A 19,163-nucleotide genomic window follows, 5' to 3' on the forward strand; every position below is an offset into this window, starting at 1 on the left:
TGCAAATCACAATCATTGAAACAGGAAATTAAATTTATGCCAGAACTTAAAAGTTGCTGGTAAAATAAAGTTACAGCCATCATTTATCATTTACTTCATCAAGTACATCTTAAACTGTAAACCAGCTGCATTCTATATACAGTTACCAGTAATACAAATTCTGAAAAAATAATAATGCCTTAAATTAGGGGTGTGTCATCACATGCATCATTTTGATGCACACTGACATCACTGAGCTGAGCTTTTAATTTGAACTTTAACCCAAAGGTAATAGGTGCTGGGAGCTCTGCAGCTTTAAGAGAAGATACATTATATTAAGAAACAATAGTAATCATACAATAAATAATTACACAGCCTGAAGTTCAAGGAATGTTTTATTCAGAAATGTTTCTGGTTTTTCTATATCCCTATATAGTCTGAAGATGAATCATCATCTCCGTTCTGATAACGTTGCAAAGGAAATTTCACTCAATTGTAATTTTCCATCTTTAAAATTCAAACTGAAGAAAACATACTTGCTTTGATCAACGTGCAGCATTCAATTTGTGCAAACTGCAACAATTGAAATCCTTATGCTGTAGCCGTACTTTTATAAATTTGTGGGTCATTATACAAAAGTTAAAATGAAATTCAATTACAGAACCACAAGCAGCAAGAAGAGGCACTACAGTCTGAGTCAGGAAAATGTAAAGAGCAAACCTATTCAACTTTCCACTTAACATTTTTTTTCCTTAAACATTTGACTAATTCCAAGAAATCCAACAGCACTGTCTTGTATTAGCAAACACATATACTGGACTGGAAACTGTCAGCAAAAAAATAAACAAAAAAAAACAATCACACAAACTGAAATGTACATTTTAAATGATTGCTATCCAGTGTTAACTGAAACCTAAACACATCACAAAACCCAACTTTACTCCTTCTATTACATAATACTGCTCTTTGGGGTTATAAAAATAGTTTAGAAACGTATGTGCCTACTTGTGCTGAGAGATGACTCCTGCTGATCACACTGCTTTATTGCCATACAACACACAAAAGGGGAGAAAAAAAAAAAAAAAAAAAAAAGACAAAACCATTGTAACGCCATAACACTGAGTAACATCTTTAAAAGCAATGCATTGCAACACAAAAAGAGCCATGCTAGATCATGAAAAAGGTGCAAATTGTATTGCATTTGTCTCAGATCGGGGCATAAATGGCACAATTCAAATGAAAAGCTTGAATGAAGTGTGAAGTTGTCATGTTTCTACTTATTCATCTGATAGATATTTGAACTGTACTCATTTAAGTCTGTTTTCCACCATAACTACACCACCAAGTGGAAAGGAAGCATTAAATAGTTTTCATGAGAAATGGGCAAGAAAGGTTTTGTTTAAAAGACAAAATCTGCAAGTTAATAGAATAAGCTTGACATCCAGGGAACACTTCAATACTGCTCTTTTGTCAGAAAGCTGAATATGAAGCCACAGCTAGCTGACAGTTTGATCAGTTTCAGCAGCTACAAGCCACAAAAATACTTTAAACTTTACCTTAACAGCAGGTGAACTGCAGAATTCTAGGTTTAACACTTAGAGAAATTATAGATTGAATGCACAACATTTTTCTGTGGTTTGACAAGCTTTCCCCGTTATCTAAGCACTCAGTGGCCATTTTATTAGGAACACCGATGCAATATTAACCAGTCCAATACAACTGCCCTGTCTTTACAATGCTCATAATGTTGAGCTTTGGCAACAATGTAAATTAATCCCAAAATATGATCGCTGGCAGATTACCTTCAATAGAAAGCTAACGTAAAGCTGAAATAAGGGTAAAGTGTGCCGTGCAACAGAGGCAAGTGCCTCCAGTTACATTTTCATTTTTGAGCTCAAAATTAAAAGGGAACGTTTTCCTGTTCTGCATTCTAATCTCTTCTCCTCTAGTAACACCTGTAAACAGATGCAGTCCAGTGCAACACCATCCCTGACAATGAAATCAGGGCTAAAACTGATGAGTGGCAAAAATATCTTCACATTACAGTATTACAAAAGTCGACTTTAAGGAAAAAACTGCTGTATTGGACTGTATATCTAATAAAGCAGCAGTAAATGTGTATTTGAATGATATTAATCTTTCTCCACCACAAATTAAAGTATTTCCCAGGTTGTCAAACTGTTCCTTTAACTTGCTGTGTGCATTGTGTACACTGCATCAGCAAAAAATGATTCTCTCACCCCAAAGATTAAAAAAAAATAAAATAATGCTCTTATTTATAATGATGACAAGTTTTAGACAACCTACATGCAGGGTAATTTTGTTCTTGTGCACCTTATTTTGTCAAGAAATGAAAGAAATGCTTTTAGATCTTTAAATCATTTGTCTTTTAAAGTATCACTGAATATAGAAATAAAGAAGAAATCACAACAAAAGCAACAGATCTAACAGTTTAAAGCTGATCCTATTCATCCCATTCATCACAAATACTGTAAGGCTGATTCAACTCTGTTCACGACTCGACATTCCTTCAGTCCTGCAGCAGTATGCTACAACGCATACTGCTCAGGCCAACCATTAGGCTTTACACTACCATGCACATTCCTTTGAAACTAGAGTCAAACATAGTAGCAGTGTCTCTGAACACTGCTTGGCTTTATGTTAGTATGTACATCTGAGAGCAGTGTCATCTACGCTGTGAGAAGCCTAGCAAACTAGAAAACTTCCCACAGGTTAAAAATGAAAAAGATACAGCCAGGCAATTACTACACTGCATGACTGACTCCAAAGTCCAAGCTGTGAGACTTGTGGTGGACTTTTGTTTGCCCCAGATGGTACAGTGAATACCTGCAAAATACCGTAAGTCTCATGCTACTGTTTTATGGCTACTTTGTTTATAGTCAAAGGCATTTATACTCGAAGTGCAATTAAAGCTGTAGGTACACTGAGGAGGATAGTAACCACTGCAGCTCCTAGGAAGACTAACAAAGTCTGCTGATTTATAAACTCAAGATGATGGCACTGCCCTGTTAATGGAATGAATGGACGAAACCTCAGTTCATCAATCAAATGGTGAAAACAAACAAATAAACAAAAACAAACCAAAAAAAAAAGAAAAAAAAAAAGCGGGATGAGGCAGAGTCCAACAAACCAACACAACTTGAGGCTTTATGGAATCAGGGCTGGAAACCGAGCATCCAGTGTTCAAACTGCTGGGGCTTCAATAAACCAGCCACTATTTTTTTTCTAACATTCTCCAACATTATTACAGCCGCACCAAAGAGAGTGAAATCAAAGAGAATTAAGAAATGTACACAAATCAATAGTAAACCATGATAGAGGGCAGCTATTTTCATTCACTGGATCAGTACTTAAAAAGTTTACAACTAGAGAGAGAAATCAAAGACAGATATACAAAAGAACAAGTACAAAGTCAAGGCAATCTCACTTGTGGCTTCTTAAGTTTCTCAAAAATATTCACCTCACAGCCATTATCTACACTTTGCATTTGGCCATTTGAACACAGTGGGTCCAAACGCTCCGTTAACCTTTCAAGAAACTGTAGAAATTAGCTTATTTACAAGTCTGTACAACCACCCTGCAGAGCTCTTTCCATCTCCCAGAAGACCCAATCCACTTAAAGCGGGATACCTGAGTTTTCAATAGAATGCTTCAAAACCCATGCTTCACTGCACATTTCACAGGATCTCTCACACAGCCACATGCACACAATTAATTAAGCAAGGTATTTTCTCCATAAGGATGCTGAGTGTAAACCTATGTGGAAAAAGCCACAAGCACACCTAAATCAAAAAGAGTCCTTCCAGAAAGATAGCTAATGTGCTCTTAAAATAAAACAGTTGAGAAGGAGGTATCAAGAAGGGACATCCTACAGCAGGTGGCAGCTTACTGAGTGGCCACTAACTGTATTGAATAGGACCCTCTAGTGCTGTGCTAGCATATAAACAGACATTAAGTAGGCCAGGATTTGCTTCAGGCAAATGAGTGATGGAGACCTTCCTGGGAGACTTCATCCTGGCTGTGGAGGTCAGAGGAAAAGATCTGACTGCTGCCACAAGGGTGGAAAAGTAGAGCAGAGCTGGACTTATCTCATCTCAGTGAGTGGGGGCTGCATGTGGCACAGAAAACCTGAAAAACATCAGGGAGGATAAAGGTCGATAATTACAGGCCTTGAGTTAAGACTAAATATTACACACCAACAAACTGTAGATGGATTAAACACAGATATCCTTGCTTTTACTGCTGCATAACAACACAGATGGGTATGGGTTTCCTTTCTGAAAAGTGGCCATTTAAGACTCAGCTTGTCAGATTCAGCTGTACACAGAGCTACATAAACTTTTACCAGTCCCATGTTAATATTTAACATTTACCACGTAGCTGTATCATGCTCTCAAGATTCACTCTTATGCTGGAGAAGCAGAGTCATGCTGCATGAAAAATCAGGATCAAAGTTATTTCAATTTCTTCCCTAATAACGCTTAACTTTAAGTGTATCATATTTTTAATGATGCCATGTTGTTAGGTGTTTGTTAGGCCAACATTTGTGTCCAGCCTGAAATACATTCACAGTTTCTAGATAGAAAACCATAACTGAATTAAAGCTTTTGTCTCTGTCACTGGAAGCCAGCAGGTTTACAATTAAGCTGCCCTTCAGACTTACATCCTGCCACACAGCCCACTTTAACATGAAATCCATTTAAAAAGTAATTATATAAATTCACAAACTTTTAAATGGTATGAACTTCACTTACCTCTGAAGTCTCTGCACTAATTCAGCCACCAGGGAGTCACAGATTCCTGGGTGTGTTTCTTCCGCCTGAACGATGGCCTTTCGCAGCTCCTCTGCAGCTTCTGGCTTGCCGTTACTTGTCTCGCCTTTCTGTTTCAACTGTAATAGTGACAGCTTTTAGATGACATAACGTGAACTAAATACAGAAAAAAAACAGCAGTCTCTATCATACAACTGAACATCAACTTAAAGGCACACTATGCAGGATTTGTCAGCTGGAGTTTGTAAACTCTGCTCAGTGATGGTTCAGTGAGCTAGAGAGTGAATGAAAAGGCAGCAATCGCAGGAACAAAGAAGTGAATTCAGGGAAAAAAAACAGTTTAAAATTTTCACTGCTGTTCCTGTTTAAAGGCACATAAACACACCCATTTTTCACATAATCCTGCAGAAAGGTGTTGCATCACAGGATATCATGAGTCTGAAACCATAGAACGTGCATCACTTCTCTGCTTTGTGTGTGTAGATTAGCTCCACCCCGAAGGCCTCAGTCACAGAGGCCTAGAGAACAGTTGGCGACCACTTGACAACCTCCAGGCGCTAGGAGAAATGTAGATTCTCAGCAACCTCTAGCGAATCATTGCTAGAGGTTGCTGACTATTGCCAGGTGAAATCTGCTGAAAAGAGGGTGCTGCAACCTCCTTGTGATTGCCTTATTTGCTAGCAGACTGTATGAAAGATGCCAACTTGTCTGCAAACACTCACCATTTACTCTCTGAGTTGTAGTGAAACTTGAAAAAGTACAATGTTAACCGGAAATGGAGAACGCTTGCCTTCAAAGTAAAAGCTGTGCCTTACCACTGCAATCAACATGTTTCAAAAGGTGCAACTTTTATTTATTTTCAAGTCTAACAGTCTCCATTTCCAGTTTGTGTCACTTTTCAGTTTCATGACTACTTGGTGAGTAGGTTGCACTTCACGAGTAGTTAATGCCTTTGTAGTAGTAGTTAACTACTGATAGCCATGGCAATCTGCTAGTGACCAAAGTAATCACGAGGTGGTTTTCAGCGCAGCACCATACACCTCTTTGTGACTAATTTCAAATTTGTGACTGCAAGCAACCTTCAGCAACTCATTCTATTCTATTCAGTGATGAGGATTGTTTTAATGTGGGATAAGTGATGCTTTTACCTCTGAAAACAACGGAGAAAAGATTGTTGATAAGCTTTGTGACAAAGGCCTCTTTGGACTCTCCTCCACCTGGAAAAAGAAGATATTTTAATTAGAAAAACTGAATATGGGAGACCCTGAATGAAGTCTGTTGCAAGAGGGGTAAAAATATACAGTCTTACTTGATTCGTTCCTAACTCAGAAGGCTGTGCTGCACCATTCTGGACCTTTTTCAGGTCCTTTTCCCTGATGGTGTTGAAAATCCAGTCATCATTACTAGCATCATTGCCTCCAGATGCCTGGCCATCTGACTCCCTACAGTCAAACAGGATTTTAGGAACATCAGTGGACCAGAGTTGATAGACTTTGCATCTCCACTCTCATTGAACTGAATAAGGCTGGTTTAGATAACTTACTCATCAGATTCAGAGCTCGATTCATCCCGAGACTGTTCCGACTTCCACCTCTTGTATCTGTCAATCAGCTCCGTCAGATAGGTTGTCTTTTTGGCATGCCTTACAATATACTTATGCTTTAACAACTCTTTGGCAGTTGGCCTCTATAGAAAACGCATAAAAACATTGAGAGTGATTAAAAGAATGGCTTTCCTCTTCCTCTTTTCATGGTCAAGCTGTAAAAAAGTCAAAAATATGATTTTTTTTTTTTAAACTTACAAAGCTAGGCTCCTTATTTAAACAGGCTTCAACAAATTCTTTAAGTGGTTTACTGTAGGTTCCTTCCAGTGTTGGCGGATTGTTCTTTGGGATGAGGAATAAAACTTTCATAGGATGAAGCTCAGAGTGGGGTGGCTCTCCTTTAGCCAGTTCTATTGCTGTTATTCCTAATGACCAGATGTCTGCCTAAAAAAGAAAGATATTTAGGACCAAAGAGCAGTTTTTAAAATAGCAGAAACAAAAACATCTTGACAGCAACCTCTGTGAAATGACTTAACAGGGGTGTACTTGAGGAAACTGTGCAAAAAGAGCTGTAGCATAGCAGCTGTGTTAACAAGCCACACTGACTCATGTTGTGGTTATGCAAAAAAAAAAAAAAAAAGAAATTCTACTCAGGAAAACTAATCTAAGCAGTGATGACAAAAACAAAGTTCAACAAAGCACTAAAATGAAAAACAAATTGGAAGCAATTCCATGTAAATAATTAGCTTCTAAAAACAGGGTTTAAAGCAGGTATTGCCAAATGATCTTTAGTCAGCAATACTTTAAAAAAATAAAAAATACAAAGATATGACAAGCCTACTGATGGACATTCAACTTGTGCCGGGGCTAGGTTTTCTAACAGAAAATACAGCTGTTCTTAAGTTTAAATGTGACTGTGATAACAGGACAACATAAGATAATACTGACCTTTGAATCATAGGCTGACTGCTTTATGACTTCAGGTGCCATCCAGAAGGGCGTTCCTACAAATGTGTTTCTTTTTATCTGTGTGTCTGTCAACTGGCCCGCTACTCCGAAGTCTGCAAGCTTCACATCACCCTGTTCTGACAGCAACACGTTGGCAGCTGAAACAGCAGTGAAAAGAAAAGAAAAGAAAAAGAAAAAAAAGAAATAGTGAGATGCATCACAATACCCAAATACTTAAGGGCACACCCACACTTATCATCCCGCAGGAACAAGAAAACACTGCCAACTTGTCTGCAAACACTCACCATTTACTCTCTGAGCTGTAGTGAAACTTGAAAAAGTACAATGTTAACCAGAAATGGAGAATGCTTGCCTTCAAAGTAAAAGCTTTGAAAACACTAGAGGGGGAAAAAAACTGAGGTGTAAAGTTCCCACTGGCACTACTCTCAACCTTAAACATTAAGTATTAAATAATTATCCATGGTGCTGTAGAAGTTGTACTTTACAGAGCTAAACAGGATTTCACCCAAGTGTAGAACATGGACAAATATTAGTGATCTGACTTGTGTGTGGATATGATTATGGCTCAACACACACACACAAAAAAGGCATAACGGATGCTAGAAGTTGTGAAATGTACTTTTTTTAAAGAAATCATTTCCTGGCAAAATATGATGCAAAAATTACATTAAAGTCACACTTCAATTTTTGCAAGACAACAAAGGGTGTGCTGACCAAATATTTTTTTTAAAACAAGACGATTTTTGTACCAGACTGACCTTTGATATCTCTGTGTATTTTCTTTTCAGAGTGCAGATACTCGAGCCCTTTCAGGATTTCCCTCAGGATGGTGGCAATCTGTGTTTCATCCAGTGGACCTGGCTCCATCTAGAAGAATGGAAAACTCTTGACTTGTGCTGGTATTGTGAGAATTGTCACAGTGCTCTGTATAACAAATACTTTAAGTTTAGTTCAGCCTCAGACTGGCAATTTATTCAGTTTTCATAACGACTTACCAAATCAAGGGCTGATCCTCCACCCAAATATTCCATAATAATCCATAATTTTGTACCCTGAAAAATAAACAATTCAGTCAGACAGTGTTAAAAGATGTGGTATGGACAGAAAAGAGTAGTACTCACTCCATTGTTCTAAAAACAGGAATAACTGCATGTAGTAGTAAACACTCTGAGCATATCCCTATCTAATATGCTCTTCGTCCTTCGTGTGAGCCAACAGCATGGGCTCTATCAGGCCTCTGAAAGTGTCTTGTGGTATTAGGGACTGGGTCTTTGGTAGCAAATCCTTTAAGTCCTGTACCCACCAAGGATCAGAAGTGTTCTAAGCACATCCCCTGCTGCAGGTTCATAGTTTGCTGTCCTCAGGCCACTGTCTGTAGGTACCACCGAATGGTGTGTTGTGTTACGTACCCATCAAGCCTTACAGTTTGGGGCTGATTCTATCTAGTTATCTCGCCATATCGGTCTCTTCTTAAATTTGTAATGAGGTCTGTACCCCTTGTTTTTCCTGCATCCACATACTGACTATAACAACCAACTATTCCCTTGCTGTACAATATATCGTGAGATCTTGACAAGTGTAATTGGTGGAAGATCAATCGGCTTTATTTGCGTTATAAGTGAGTAGTCTTGCTTTGGCTCATGTTGACATTAGTACTCTCAGTTTTTGCTTTGTTTTGTTTGTTCTTTTTAACTGTAAATTCGCAGGCTTGTTTGTCCTTTATATGGTTCGAGATTTCCAATCAACACCACCAAACAGAATTAAATTTAACAGCCAGAACTGACTTATTGAAATTCAAGAGAATCTAACTTTGGTTTAAAGTATGAGAACATGGATAGACCAAGATAATTCAAATTAAAGCTAATAATGATGCAAACTTTTAAATTTTATTACATTAATAGCTGGATTGGCTGCTGGATTTTGAACTTTGAATAAAATAAACACACTGCAGCTCTCTGACACAACTGTATTCAGAAGCCTTTGAAATAGCTGCAATAATTGCATCAACTGCACAAAAAATAACCTGTGATGGTAGTTTAGCTACACAGCAAACAGAGCCAAATATAACTACAAGAACTTTCAAATGTCATTCCAGCTTGCTAAGCGCTTACACTTACAAGTACATGCAATCTGCCTAATGTTACACATCAGCAGATGTCTTGTCAGTTGCTACTACTGCCTCACAGATGGAACCCACATATTTGCCATACACTCAGAGTTCTACACCGTAACAGAGCATGAGTGTCAAAAGCCCAAGTCTGCATTTCTTATCTACATGGTACCAATGGAAACACCCACACCCATCATTGGATTAAAACTATAAGAAGCATCTTGGTTTATTACTGATCATTATTATGTTATTATTTCTAAGCCTGATGAAACAATTTGTTTTTTTTTCTAGTTCTGATCCAATACAGATACCTTGGTTTCAGGTATCTGCTGTTATCAAGCACTGATCTGATACCCATGTTAAATGTAAAGAATAGACAGGGAATCAATCTTTATGTGTAGGGCAACTACATATAAATACAATACGATAAATACATCCAAGTGTATAGATAAATAGCTACAGTATTTATTAGCAAAATGATAAATGGCAATGGGACCAAAGTAACTAAATCTAATTTTTTTTTTATAGTTAGCTAGCTAGAAAGCTAGATTTCCTACACTTGAATTCATGACTCAGCTAATTTATTTGCACTCATCATATTTCAGCTCAGTGTGAAATTCATTACAGTCACTAGTTTCCCCTTTCCTCCTCTCAGTCTTGCACTTCATTTTTCTGCCCCACACGTCACATGTGGAAGTGACACACACAAATGAACTGAAATAATGTTCATGGGAGGGCAACAACACATTTAACTGCAGTAACAGCTTAGAATGAAGTGTTACAGTAACATAACGACAGTGGGAGTAGAGCTGTATGATCACAGCCAAAAATGATTATGATTATTTTGATCAGTACTGACATGATTATTTATCATGATTATCCATTGATTTTAGTGACAATTGTTTTTAATTATCACATAAACATTGCTTTCATATCCATGTTGTGCAATGTGACCTACTTCTAGGAACAAGCTCTTTACCTTCTGCTGTGCCAGACATTAGATTTTTGTTTTGACGGTCTGTTTACTGCAGTGCCACTGACATCACGGATAAAGGGAAAAGCTGTGACTGGCATAATGCAGGCACGCTGTCTGGCAATTATTTAGGGAGCGTTTGATTTGCTTTTGCTTTGCATTGCACTAGCGGATGTGTTGCTGCTGATGTGTAGTGTTGTAAACAACATACAAAGGTACTGAATGGACAGGACAATAGATCACCACATTGTCACTGATATCTGATCCAGGTTTTGAAGTCAGGATCCTACTGATATTCAATTAAAATAGTGTTTCAGTGCATTCCTCATTTGTGAGTGGACTTTTTTGTAGTGGAAATCAAGACTTAATGATATATCTTCAATCAACTCTTAATAATAACTTCAGGAGGTCTAAAACACTAACACTGATTATAAAAAAGCATAATGATCATGTTTGCGTCAAAGAGTATGATTTTTGATGCAAGTAGCAACAGCTGAGTGTGACATCCACTCCTGCTTCTACTGCCTACTATGCTGATAAGCAGGGGGAAATGCTGACCAGACAACAATAACTAACTTGAAGTTAATCTTAGAATAAGGCACACACAGGCATGCATTCTTATGGTTTCTACTCATTTTCCCTCCTAAACCCACGTACAACTCCCCCACATCCCAGTGGGAAAGACCTCCTCACTTCCCTAAAACAGCAAGAGATGTTACATGGACAGCCTTCTTAGTATATACAGTGCAGTAAAACAAAAATAAATCTTCACAGTATATAATGTCCTGAGCCTACCCATTTATTTTCATTTTTAAAGCTTATTCTTGACACACACTGTTAGAAGGTCCTATCTAGTACAAATCCTCTGATGCATCACTTGATGTATGTTCTGTAGATGCAGCAGCACCAGACGTTTGTGTTTGAAATATCCATTATCCTTATCCTTTTTCAGGATCACAAGGGGGCTGGACCCATCCTAGCTGCCACAGGGTGAGAGGCAGGGTACACCCTGGCCAGCCTGTCACAGAGCAGCAGCACCATCAAGTAGGGGGCTCCACCTTTGCTTTTAAGTATATAGCTGTAGGTCACCTATGTTTTTGAGCAATTTAAGAATTCTCTGTAATTATACAGATAAACAGGAGAAAAAATAGATTTCATTTAAAAAAAATTGCATAAAGTCAGGACCTGTTATTCGACAGCTGCTGATTTGTAGACTGCTAGACTGATTAAATTGAGACTGTTCTTTGGAACACATGCAAAATTGATGACAGATGAAAGCAGCTATTATGTTTTCTGTGTAAGCAAATCATAACAGTATTAGTATACACAAATGCATACATGTAGTATAAATTCCACATTTATATACTACACATATATTGGCCTTCTCTCCTTCAGTCAGTCACATACTTAGAGCTAATGGACCACTTCTCTCCTTTCTCCTCTTAAGTACCACAGTAAATGCTGTGAGAGGCACTCAACCCCCCCATTTAGTGTGAAAATCTATTTAGTTACAAAATACAGTGTTTCAATGATACTGTAAATACAACTACAGAGGAAAAATACTTTTTTCCCTTTCTCTCTTTTTTTTTTAAATCCACAGATAAAATACCAACACCAAATCTGAAATTCAATGTTAACATTATAATCATATCAAGTTCACTGAGATGCAATAAGGAGCTACAAGAACACAACATATGCCTTTGTACTTACAAACTTTACTGTAAACAGCCTACAAGGGATACACTACTATAATGCCAGTCCAAGTCTAGTTATTCTATACCAATCTGCATGATCTCATAGACAATACTTCTTCCATTGCCTATTTGCATTATTTATTGACCTAAATTGCCTTCACTTGCTACAAAGAACTACACTATAAACAAATCCATTATGTCAATCTTGAACTTTTACAAGTTCACACAATGACACTATTTCTGATATTAAAGCTTACCTTGAGATAGGAACCAAAATACTTGGTGATGAAAGGGCTGTCACACTGGCTGAGAACTGTGATTTCCTGCTGAATATCTTCTATTTCATCCTCTGCTTCCTCCAGATCAATAATTTTAATGGCCACAACTTTCTGAGTCCGATTGTCGATGCCTTTAAAGACTTCACCAAAAGAGCCTTTGCCTATCCTCTCCAACTTGGTGAAAAGCTCCTCTGGATCAGCTTTGAAATTCTGATTGACAGAGAAAAAGATGTTAAGAGAGAGAAAAAGAGGGCATTTTAAGTAACATAACCACAGAAAACTGACAAGCTCAAGTTTCACAAATAAACATCCATCCATCCACTTTCTTCTGGTTATCCAAACACAGTGTCGTGGTTGGGATGGAGTCTATCCCAGCTGTCACTGGGTGAGAAGCAGGGTACACCCTGGACAGGCTACCAATCTGTGGCAGGGCTAACACAGAGATTGACAACCATTCACACTCACATTCACAGCCCACTACCACACTGGGTGTCACTCTTGTCAGCTAATAGCAGAAAAAAGGCTACAATTCACACAGGCTCACCAAAATTGTACAACAGAAGACTGAAAAAATGTTGCTTGGTCTGATGAGTCTCAATATCTGCTGTGATATTCAGAAGGTAAGGTCAGAATTTGGCGCAAACAAAATAAAAGCATGGATCCATCCTGCCTTGTGTCAGTGATTCAGGCTGGAGGTGGTAGTTGTATAGTGTGGGGATATTTTCTTGGCATAGTTTGAGCCGCTTAGTACCAACTGTGTACTGTTTAAACACCACAGCCTACCTGAACATTGTTGCTGACCATATCCATCCCTTTATAACCACAGTGTACCCATCTTCTGATGCTTGCTTCCAGCAGGATAATGCACTATGTCACAAAGCTCAAATAATTTTAGATTGTTTTCCTGAACATGACAATGAGCTCAGTTTACTCAAATGGCTTCCATAGCCACCAGATCTCAGTCCAATACAGCATCTTAGAGATGTGGTGGAAGAGGATTCACATCGTGGATGCGCAGCTGACAAAACTGCAGGAAATGTGTGATACTGTCACGTGAATATGTACCAAAATCTCTGAGAAATGTTTCCAGCACCTTGTTGAATCTATGCCATGAAGAATTAAGGCAGTTCTAAAGGCAACAGGGGGTCCAAACTGGTACTAACAAGGTACACCAAATAAAGCGACTGGTAAGTGCATTTTACAATGAAATATATCTGTAATAAAGGGGCACTCTGCTTATTTAGTACTACACTGCCAGAAGGTAGACATCCTCCTCAGTGTTTCTTAATATCAGCTTAGTGGTTAACGCAACCTCTTCAATCCAGCACAGCCAAAATGCAAATGAAATGTGGACAGGATCATAAACACTACAGAATACTTACCACCTGTATGACAGGTGACATGAAAAGTGTTCAGTGTTAGAAAAGATAACAAGAAAAATTGGGTTTAGTAAAGCCAATACTGATCAATAATAACATGCCTTTTTTGGCTGTGATATTGATTAAAAGATTAACTTGGCTTCTACAACCCTGTCCACACTCCAATTGGTTGCTAGTGGACCTTCCATCCAGTTACAAGTCCATCAACAGTATGCTTCATTCTCACTGGCAGTGGCTTCAATTGTATTACCTAAAGTTGAGCTTAGTTGAACATTGTTGTCTCCAATATTTTTCTTTTCTTTTTCCCCAGTTGTCATCACAGCAAGTTTCTAAATTTCACTGACATTCCACGGCTCTCTAGTCACCGTACCATGGTGACTGACTACACGTTGAATCCATTTCATCATTATCAAATCATTTTATCCTTTGTTGACAAGCTTGCAAACCTTTAATTTCCAACCTGACTTTGACCTCCAAATGCAGATTGAATTTATCAAGTCAATCTGCGTTGACTTTTTAAACTTATCAAGTCAAATTTGTGGCTTTGAGCTACACCTACATCATAAGACAGTGCAACACAGATTTGACAAAAGCTTAATGACCCCTCCACCACAAAGGCTAAACAGAAATTGAAGGACACACCCTGAATTATTGACTGAGCTAAATGGCTTATTTCCCCATGGAGCATCAGGGAGGCAATAATGGTCTTCAAGTCAGCCAGTTCAATTTCCGTTCATACACGGCAATCATTAACCCAAACAGAGTTTGCACTACCTTACTTTTCATAGCAAAGATGGCACAGAAAATTGAAAAAAAAAAAAAAAAAAAGATCAATCTGAGTCTAACTTAAACTAAATATTATGAAGCTAAAATGTAGCATTGAATCCAAAAAAAATATTTATATGTTTTTGCAGAAGCTTTGACTTGTTTTAACTACTAAACTACTTAACTAAAGCCATAAATGTTTAGGTTGTCAGGTAACTTAGCACTAAGTTCACACAATTTATTGTTTTTCAGTTCTTCGGATGATAATTTCTTGTAAAAGTGCTAACACAAGGTGGTCAAACCTTTATGGAAGGGAAGTAGAGAGCTGCACTCTGGCAAAGAGGGCGGCTGCTGAATCTGATAGAAATTGGACTTCATAAACAAATCAAAGCAGTGCAGAACAAAACAGAGTAGAAACAACACAACCAAAATACTATCATAACATTGGTGTGATCAGTCATCCAGGTGAAAATCATAATGTTGAGGCTGACCTCTGTAAAAACATTGGGAAAAACAACAAGAGCCCTGTGACCACAGACTACACATGGGAATGTACTTGCCATATCCACAGTCAGCAGGTTTACTCCGACAACTAAAGCTGACTGAACCTCGCTCTAAAAGCATGTGTTTAATGCGCTCCCAGCTGCACCACACAACTGTGTAGTTTAGTGTCATCCACACACCGCAGCACCACACCCTCAGGGGCAAAGGCTCACTGCCAGCCAAGCGAAGCTATGGCACAGATCTGCCATTACCTTTTAGTGTGCGTTTGTGTCTGTGCACATGTTAATGATTCACTCATAATTCATAGAGCTGTACTGTGTGCAATCAGGTAATCCTGCAGCCCAGGAAAGTTTAATACTTTAGTGTGGCCTACTTTACTATATTTAAGCAGGACACAGAGTCATAACAATACAGTGGTCAGTTCATTTGATAAAGTTCAACATTAATACAATTAATGTTTCATAAAAGTTTTCAATTAAATATAAACATTGATGAACTAATCAAAGCTCTGCTGCCAAAAACTACAGCTGAAACTATTATTCATTTCTTGGATTGTATTTTCAGCACACAACAAATGTACAATTATTCTCCTCTGACATTACATTGATGTGCAAAAACAAGCAATCTGATTAGACTAGCAATCAACTGTTTGATAAGAGGACAACTATTTTCACGACTACTGTATGGTTTTATTTATTTAGCTATTGGGACAAGAGGTCCACACATTCTCGGGCTTCAGTTTCTTAAACAAGAGAGAATTAATATCTCAGGTTTATTGAATTTTAAAGGGGTCTATTATTATTATAATTGGTCATTACCAAATCCACTAACATCTCCAGTTTGTTTTTATTCTTTAATTCTCCTGGAGGAGCTCTGCATGACTCACAGTTCACTTATTTATGTTTAAACTGGGCTTTGGTGCAGCCCCGAGTTCATCCCTGTCCAATCCTATAAAGCCCCTTGAAACTTTAGGCATGTCTAATATAAGGATCCATTTTAATAGCAAACACGACCAATAAATTCGGTACTGTTGCAGCACTGATGGCTGGATAAAACAAAGTTTTAAAATGTAACCCTGGCCTGGAAAATTGTGATAGGTACCTCAAAGCCCCCCCCCCAATCTTCACATTTATATAGACTATTTATGTATCTGTATTCTCTACTGTTTTCTAAAACCAATGAGCATTACAGGTGAATTCCTCTAAAACATTAGAAATTTACATCCTTCAATAACTTGAGGTGAATCCAGAGCACCACTTTAGGTTAAATCAATCATTAGATTAGACTAATCTAAAGAAATACCAAAACACTTTTTGATTCCAGCCTGTTAAAGATTTGAGTTAACTTCCTTTCTTTGTCGTATGTTATCCATTGGTTTTGCATGGTCGGTGAATCTAAACAGAGGCACAGACACTAGGTTATCTAAGAAAAACGGTTGTGAATCACCTCTGCAATCAATACTGGTTTTAGATTTTATCTTCACCAAAATAAAGATCACATTATTTGACCAGTCAGGTAAATAACAAAAACATACAATCATGACATTCTATCAAACAATCTGGACTTTGGTAAACACGGCAGGCGCGTTTATTAGGAAGCAAAGGTTACCGTCACATGGATGCACATTACTAAACTTCCGACTTGAAAATAAAGAGGAAAAGAAGTGAAATGCCGACTGGCCTTTAACCGAATTAACTTGCCACTGAAAGTTAGATAATAAAATACAGCACAAAATATTTAATTTACCTGAATCCCCGGCAGTCCGCTCTGAATTGGGGAGTGAGCCATGGCGTCAAATCAGCAAAGATGACGCCTTTCCTCGTCTTTTCAGCTTTCCTTATCAGAGGTGTAACCTTGTCTTCCTATCAGCCCCCTGCTTTAAGTGACAGGGGTGAAAACTGTGGAAGGCGGGTTAACTTATTAAAAGACGACGTCTCTTTAACCAAAAATAAAATCAGTTTCACTTATCGGCTCCTACTTCGAGCTGCCTGCCTGCCTTCTCTTGACTCGCCTTCCGCAGTTACCGTTAGCAAGCGTTAGGTAGGCTAGCGACTTTAGCAGCTCGTTAACAAACAGTTATCAAAATAACTGCGTCGCAATGTCCTCTCCGCGCGTGTTTGAGAGTTTCCCGGTAAGAGGAATGCAGATGTGGTGTGAAATAGTCGCGCGGGGTGGATAAATGCACACTGTTGCAGAGTTTAGTCGCTTGTTGTTCTATTCTCTCATCACTTTTCTCTGTTGCCCGGCGCCATCTTGGTTAATGTCATTTTCGTTTAGCGAAGGACCAATCAGCGCGAGGCACAGCAGACCGCGCGCATGTCGTCATTCGTAAACCAAAAAACGTCACAAGAGACAGAAAGTTCACGCCATAGTGCCTTTCACTTTTCTGCGTGGAAATTTTCTAGGGAAGAAACTTAGAAGGCGTGTTAACACGGATGTAATATTTCATTTACTGTATATTATTCTTGGAAAATCCATATAAATAAGAAAGAAATTGTCCAATATTTTCAACCATCCTCCCCTGTACATGTCCAAATCAGCCTCTCTAAGGTTGTCTCCAAACTGCTCAACCTTGGCCGTTCCTCTGATATACTCATTTCTAATCTTGTCCAGCCGGGTCACTCCCACTGAAAATTTTAACATCTTCAGCTCTGCCACCTCCAGCTCCGCTTCCTGACTTTTTGTGCGTGCCACTGTCTCCAAATCATACATTATAGTAGGTCTCGCTGCCATCTTGTAAATTTCCCCTTTCACGTTTGCTACTGTCCTTCTGCCACAAATCACTCTTCATCTTCAACCCACTCCACCCTGCCTGCACTCTCTTCTTCACCTCTTTTGTGCATTGACCACAGGTATTGAAATTCATCTACCTTCACTAGCTTGGCTGTTACACCTATCTCCCTCTCATTTACATATTCTGTCTTGCTTCTATTGACAAACAATACTGCACCATCTTATGCTGAATGACTCTAATATATGATACCCTGGCATTCCATCCATCCATTTTCTTCCACTTATCCATATTAGGGTTTGAAGCCTATCCCAGCTGCCACAGGGTGCGGAGATGAAGTACACCCTGGACAAGTTGGCAGTCTGTCGAAGGGCTTACACAGAGACAGACAACCATTCACACGCACATTCACATCTATGGGCAATTTAGAATTACCAATTAACCTACCCCACTAAGTACCCTGGCGGACGGTTCATTTGAGCTGATCCCTGAGTTTCCTGGTGCTCTGGATAACTTGTTTTGTAAAGCCTCATCCTGTTTATGCACCTTATGAGTCAGTTCAGTAATAAAGCTGCCTTTTCTGAGTATAAGCCTGTCTCCCGAGTCTGCAGTTGGGTCTACACCTTGCCTGCCACACTGCCAAACCATATTAGCAACTTTCTTTAAGTTAATTTATTGTGATTCTCTTGCCTTTTCTCCCAGTCCTTTTGTTTTTTTACTCAATGTACTGTTTCTGTATTTCTATAATATGCGTGATGCTGGTGTCTTCTTTGTTACTTCTGTTTTTTACTAAAAAGTTTGTAATAAAGGAACATTTCATATCCATAAAGACAAAATCATCAATTCAGTCCAATCTTTAAAATAGTTTCTAATTGATGTTATTCCTCTGAGTGTATGAAAATTATTACAAATAAGAAATACATGTCATTAGCTAAAATTTACAAATTACAATTACAAAATTTACAAAAATATGTTTATTTGAAAATCTGCCTTTTCTCTTTCTTTTACATCACACTTTTTTATGCATATGTATATAGATTTATGCATTCTTTGATGTAGGCATTACAATGTGCTGGAATGCCTGACTGTAAATTGTTCGTAATCTAGGCAGGGATACAAAGTAAGTAGACTACAGTAAAGTCAGCTTCTGCTTTATTTCACTATAATGGTAAATACCAGCATTTTACACTTAATGCTTAAAAAATGTACCTGACATTTCTGCTTCTAAACATGCTATTTAGCTGAAAATGGCAACTTTCAATAAGCTTTCCTTGAAGTAGCTACACTATTAAAATACTGCCATTAATGAATCAGTAACAGTATTTGAATAATACAGTATAATCTAATATACAGAGTACCTTATCCTACATAATAGATACACTTCACTTTCCTTTCATGTTTGGCTATATGTTCTTGATAATATTTTCTACTTTTACCATAAATTC

General features: G+C 38.2%; 1 protein-coding gene across 1 annotated transcript; it reads right to left on the bottom strand.

Annotated features, from left to right (window-relative positions):
* Window positions 1-356: 356 nt before the first annotated feature.
* stk24a (serine/threonine kinase 24a (STE20 homolog, yeast)) lies at window positions 357-17,244 on the bottom strand. The gene is made up of 11 exons (XM_030758329.1): window positions 16,734-17,244; window positions 12,319-12,549; window positions 8,280-8,336; window positions 8,043-8,151; window positions 7,264-7,421; window positions 6,574-6,759; window positions 6,316-6,458; window positions 6,082-6,214; window positions 5,921-5,989; window positions 4,755-4,891; window positions 357-4,128 (listed from the first exon to the last, which is right to left on the bottom strand). The coding sequence occupies exons 1-11, from the start codon at window positions 16,773-16,775 to the stop codon at window positions 4,095-4,097; spliced, it is 1,299 nt and encodes a 432-aa protein (XP_030614189.1). The 5' UTR covers window positions 16,776-17,244; the 3' UTR covers window positions 357-4,094.
* Window positions 17,245-19,163: the final 1,919 nt, after the last annotated feature.

Source organism: Archocentrus centrarchus, chromosome 21 (genome assembly GCF_007364275.1).
Source record: "Archocentrus centrarchus isolate MPI-CPG fArcCen1 chromosome 21, fArcCen1, whole genome shotgun sequence".
In the NCBI taxonomy this organism is placed as follows: Eukaryota; Metazoa; Chordata; class Actinopteri; order Cichliformes; family Cichlidae; genus Archocentrus; species Archocentrus centrarchus.

What these genes read in the sequence shown, in the direction of transcription:
- stk24a (XM_030758329.1), bottom strand. Translation starts at nt 16,775, where the DNA reads ATGGCTCACTCCCCAATTCAGAGCGGACTGCCGGGGATTCAG. An exon ending in TAAATAAGGAGCCTAGCTTT is followed by an intron (nt 6,459 to 6,573) that starts GTAAGTTTAAAA and finishes CGTTTTCTATAG; the next exon opens with AGGCCAACTGCCAAAGAGTT. An exon ending in TCGAGCTCTGAATCTGATGA is followed by an intron (nt 6,215 to 6,315) that starts GTAAGTTATCTA and finishes GTTTGACTGTAG; the next exon opens with GGAGTCAGATGGCCAGGCAT.